The following is a 5,000-nucleotide window of genomic DNA, read 5'->3' on the forward strand; positions in this document are numbered from 1 at the left end:
GAACTCAAATACCTGTACTTTCTACTTCTTACATGTTGAACTCAAATACCTGTACTTTCTACTTCTCACATGTTGAACACAAATACCTACTTTCTACTTCTTACATGTTGAACTCAAATACCTGTACTTTCTACTTCTTACATGTTGAACACAAATACCTACTTTCTACTTCTTACATGTTGAACTCAAATACCTGTACTTTCTACTTCTTACATGTTGAACACAAATACCTACTTTCTACTTCTTACATGTTGAACCCAAATACCTGTACTTTCTACTTCTCACATGTTGAACACAAATACCTGTACTTTCTACTTCTTACATGTTGAACACAAATACCTGTACTTTCTACTTCTTACATGTTGAACTCAAATACCTGTACTTTCTACTTCTTACATGTTGAACCCAAATACCTGTACTTTCTACTTCTACATGTTGAACTCAAATACCTGTACTTTCTACTTCTTACATGTTGAACCCAAATACCTGTACTTTCTACTTCTTACATGTTGAACCCAAATACCTGTACTTTCTACTTCTTACATGTTGAACCCAAATACCTGTACTTTCTACTTCTTACATGTTGAACTCAAATACCTGTACTTTCTACTTCTTACATGTTGAACCCAAATACCTGTACTTTCTACTTCTTACATGTTGAACTCAAATACCTGTACTTTCTACTTCTTACATGTTGAACCCAAATACCTGTACTTTCTACTTCTTACATGTTGAACCCAAATACCTGTACTTTCTACTTCTTACATGTTGAACCCAAATACCTGTACTTTCTACTTCTTACATGTTGAACTCAAATACCTGTACTTTCTACTTCTTACATGTTGAACCCAAATACCTGTACTTTCTACTTCTCTCATGTTGAACACAAATACCTGTACTTTCTACTTCTCTCATGTTGAACACAAATACCTGTACTTTCTACTTCTTACATGTTGAACCCAAATACCTGTACTTTCTACTTCTTACATGTTGAACCCAAATACCTGTACTTTCTACTTCTTACATGTTGAACTCAAATACCTGTACTTTCTACTTCTTACATGTTGAACCCAAATACCTGTACTTTCTACTTCTTACATGTTGAACTCAAATACCTGTACTTTCTACTTCTTACATGTTGAACTCAAATACCTGTACTTTCTACTTCTTACATGTTGAACTCAAATACCTGTACTTTCTACTTCTTACATGTTGAACTCAAATACCTATACTTTCTACTTCTCACATGTAGAACTCAAATACCTGTACTTTCTACTTCTTACATGTTGAACTCAAATACCTGTACTTTCTACTTCTTACATGTTGTACCCAAATACCTGTACTTTCTACTTCTCACATGTTGAACACAAATACCTGTACTTTCTACTGCTTACATGTTGAACCCAAATACCTGTACTTTCTACGTCTCTCATGTTGAACACAAATACCTGTACTTTCTACTTCTTACATGTTGAACCCAAATACCTGTACTTTCTACTTCTTACATGTTGAACCCAAATACCTGTACTTTCTACTTCTTACATGTTGAACTCAAATACCTGTACTTTCTACTTCTTACATGTTGAACCCAAATACCTGTACTTTCTACTTCTCACATGTTGAACACAAATACCTGTACTTTCTACTGCTTACATGTTGAACACAAATACCTGTACTTTCTACTTCTTACATGTTGAACTCAAATACCTGTACTTTCTACTTCTTACATGTTGAACTCAAATACCTGTACTTTCTACTTCTTACATGTTGAACTCAAATACCTGTACTTTCTACTTCTCACATGTTGAACCCAAATACCTGTACTTTCTACTTCTTACATGTAGAACTCAAATACCTGTACTTTCTACTTCTTACATGTTGAACTCAAATACCTGTACTTTCTACTTCTTACATGTTGAACTCAAATACCTGTACTTTCTACTTCTTACATGTTGAACTCAAATACCTGTACTTTCTACTTCTTACATGTTGAACTCAAATACCTGTACTTTCTACTTCTCACATGTTGAACCCAAATACCTGTACTTTCTACTTCTTACATGTTGAACTCAAATACCTGTACTTTCTACTTCTCTCATTTCCCAAACAGCTGGTTCCTTTAGTCTGAATGTGTGTTGGTGCGTGATCATTATTCTTTAGAGTCATTGCGTGCCTATTGGTTGGAACACGATCCGTGTATCCATCACTTCCTGGTCTTCTCTAAAGAAGAGGGACCAATGGAAACGTTGTCTTGTTGCCGTGGAAACATTCATTAGCTAACAATGACATTATTGTTCTATTAATATAAAGGGAGGTCAGGTAGTCTTCAAAACAGCTGCTAGCTATGGGTACTTTTACTGAAGTACACTTCAAAGCCTCTTTACTTTCACTTGAGTAAAGAAGTTTAGTCAGTACTTCTACTTTCACCAGAGTATTTTTAAACACGAGTATCTGTACTTCTACTTGAGTAAAGGATGTGTGTACTTCTGCCCAGGGTTTCCGTTAGCCGGTAATTACCGGTTTTTAGCTGGTAAAATGTATTAAAAACCGGTCAATTCAAAACCTGACGGTCAAAATGTCTGGTAATAATTAGGGAGGCTCCGATCGATCGGCCGCCGGTCATTATCGGCCGATATTCACTCTTAATAGTTTGATCGGTGCTCTCTATAAAGGCCGATCAGGAGAGCTGGATCTGATCGATATGGACATAAACGCGAGTGAAGTGTAACCGGACGCGAGAGAGAGATCAGATCAGCTGCTGAGTCTGACTGAGACACGCAGCTCTGCTTGAGCACCTGAAGCCCCGCCCTCTGTTTAGCGAGCTGCAGGAGCTGCTTGAGAAACTGACGAGCTGTCAGGAGAGAGAGAGGGAGGGAGAATTCCGTTTCTCCCGTGTTATTATTCAAAGTTGATGTAAACTTCTGAATAATGTACGTTATCTACTACAAGTAGTTTGTTTGAATGTAATAATTATGTTGTTTGTTGTTTGTGGAATCATTTATTGAAAAATGAATCTGAATTTTTCGATCTGTTACGATTATAAACTGAAGCAATATAAAAATGAGCCCCGTGAATATCTGCTCATAGTCCGGTAATTACCTGCTAACGGAAACTCTGCTACACAACTATTATTATTATTATTGAAATATGACCGGTAAGTTTCAAATTAGTCCGGTAAAATAAATTCTGCCCGGACATTTGACCGGCAAGAAAAAATCCTAGCGGAAACCCTGCTTCTGCCATCTGTGTACATTCAGCTGAGTCAACATGCTCTCACCCTCTGACTGCTTCCCGTAAGCGACTCCGTGAGGGTGGATGCTGTGCGGTCCGCTGGCCATGTTTCTGAAAGTGACCACGATGGTCTCTCCCTCCTGAGCCCTCAGAGTGGGTCCCAGCAGACCTGTGGAGAAAATACACAACATGAACTTTATTTGGAGTTTGAAGCACTTTGAAGTATTTCTTTTGGCACATCACGGTGACACACGGGGATACTAACGTGCTGACTCCGCACATCAATCAGCAACGTACAATGTCCCCGTCGGTCCATATGTTAAGTGCTAATGTGTTAATTGTCATATTCATAATCAAAAAACATTTTCACAATGTCGTTATTAATTTCCCCTCCGCTCTGAATGACGTATTTGAATGAAGGAAACAGAAAAAATAGATCCAACACAATACATAAACTAAAACGTAGAGATATGTGCACCTTTTGAATGTTGTGGTTATTATCTAATGCCATTGGTGAATGTTATCTTACTTTCCAATAAAGGAATAAACATGCACCCTTTCTCAGATACTGGAAAGCAAAAAGCCCTTTTCAATACCAAGACAGGAACGTAAAGTCACGCTGACTCATCGTTGACTTTCATTAACCAGGACATATAACGTTATTTTCATATTAACAATAAGTAATTCCGTCTTTGCCTTTCTCTCTCAATAACATTTAAATGAAGGAAAGACAAGGTGTAATGCAATAAATACACAACAATACATAGAGAAAGACATGTACATATGAAGAAAGAAAGAAAGACTTCTTAGGAACATTAATGGATAGCAGAAATCTGTTTTCCACTCAAATAATTTTAAATCGTTTTACAATACACTGAGCCATATCTTCAACGTCGCTATCGTCTTATTCACATCTAAAATAACAAAGCAATGTTTTTCTCTTTATACTTCCCTATGACATTATTGACAAGCACCTGTTTGTATTTGTGTAATTATTAGAAGAAGAATCCAGTAAGTATTGGATCGGGCTGTTAAGCATCGTCACATGTATTGTGATTAGTTAGAATCGAAGGAACGGACATAGTTGCTCTGAAGTATACCAAACTTACAAGATATTTCACAACCTTTTCTAGACGATTCATCTCAATGCGACAGCCGGTTATAAACTCCACTTCCTGTACTACTTTATGAACTGGTGGCACATTGAAAGAAAACACATCCCATGCTAAATGTTGGGTTGTAATATCTCCACGTGCATAAAGGACATCTGCTTTTCAGTCGTGTTAAGTAATGCATACTCGGTAGTAGTGCTGAGTACCTGGACTCACATTCAGGTTCAGGTCCGGACTCAAGTCCAGAGGTTCAGGTTCAGGTCCGGACTTATAAGTCCGGACCTGAACCCATGGCTTGTGTCAAGTTGTATGAGTAACTAAAGTGAACTTATTGTGAGCTAATTATCAATTGAAAATTAACTCATAATCAACTCAAATTCAAACTCGTCAGGTTTATTGTGCTCCCTTCCAACTTGTGTCCACATTTCTCTACAAAGTACAAATGTAAAAAAAAAAACTTTTTGCCACTTAGTCTACAAATGACTTATGACAGCAACTACAGTGAACTACTACAAAGTTCAAACGTTTATTTCATTTACCAAACTAAAGTAACCAAACAGTCCCTGAGCTGACTGAGCCTAAATCCCTAAAACGTTGCTGAAAGGTAGAGTGTAGAGTAGACTATACGCATTACACTGTTACACACCTACTATACAG

At 37.2% G+C, this 5,000-nt stretch overlaps 1 protein-coding gene across 1 annotated transcript in view; it reads right to left on the reverse strand.

The window, feature by feature from the left end:
• Positions 1 to 3,277: 3,277 nt before the first annotated feature.
• LOC117441109 (hephaestin-like protein) overlaps positions 3,278 to 5,000 on the reverse strand; it is a gene marked incomplete at its 3' end in the record, with an annotated part of 5,058 nt that continues 3,335 nt past the window's right edge. The window contains exon 3 of the mRNA XM_034077309.1: positions 3,278 to 3,400. Within this exon, the coding sequence (XP_033933200.1) occupies positions 3,278 to 3,400 (123 nt within the window). The remainder of the gene's footprint in view (positions 3,401 to 5,000) is intronic.

The sequence above is a fragment of the Pseudochaenichthys georgianus genome, unplaced genomic scaffold (genome assembly GCF_902827115.2).
Source record: "Pseudochaenichthys georgianus unplaced genomic scaffold, fPseGeo1.2 scaffold_1491_arrow_ctg1, whole genome shotgun sequence".
Taxonomy (NCBI): domain Eukaryota; kingdom Metazoa; phylum Chordata; class Actinopteri; order Perciformes; family Channichthyidae; genus Pseudochaenichthys; species Pseudochaenichthys georgianus.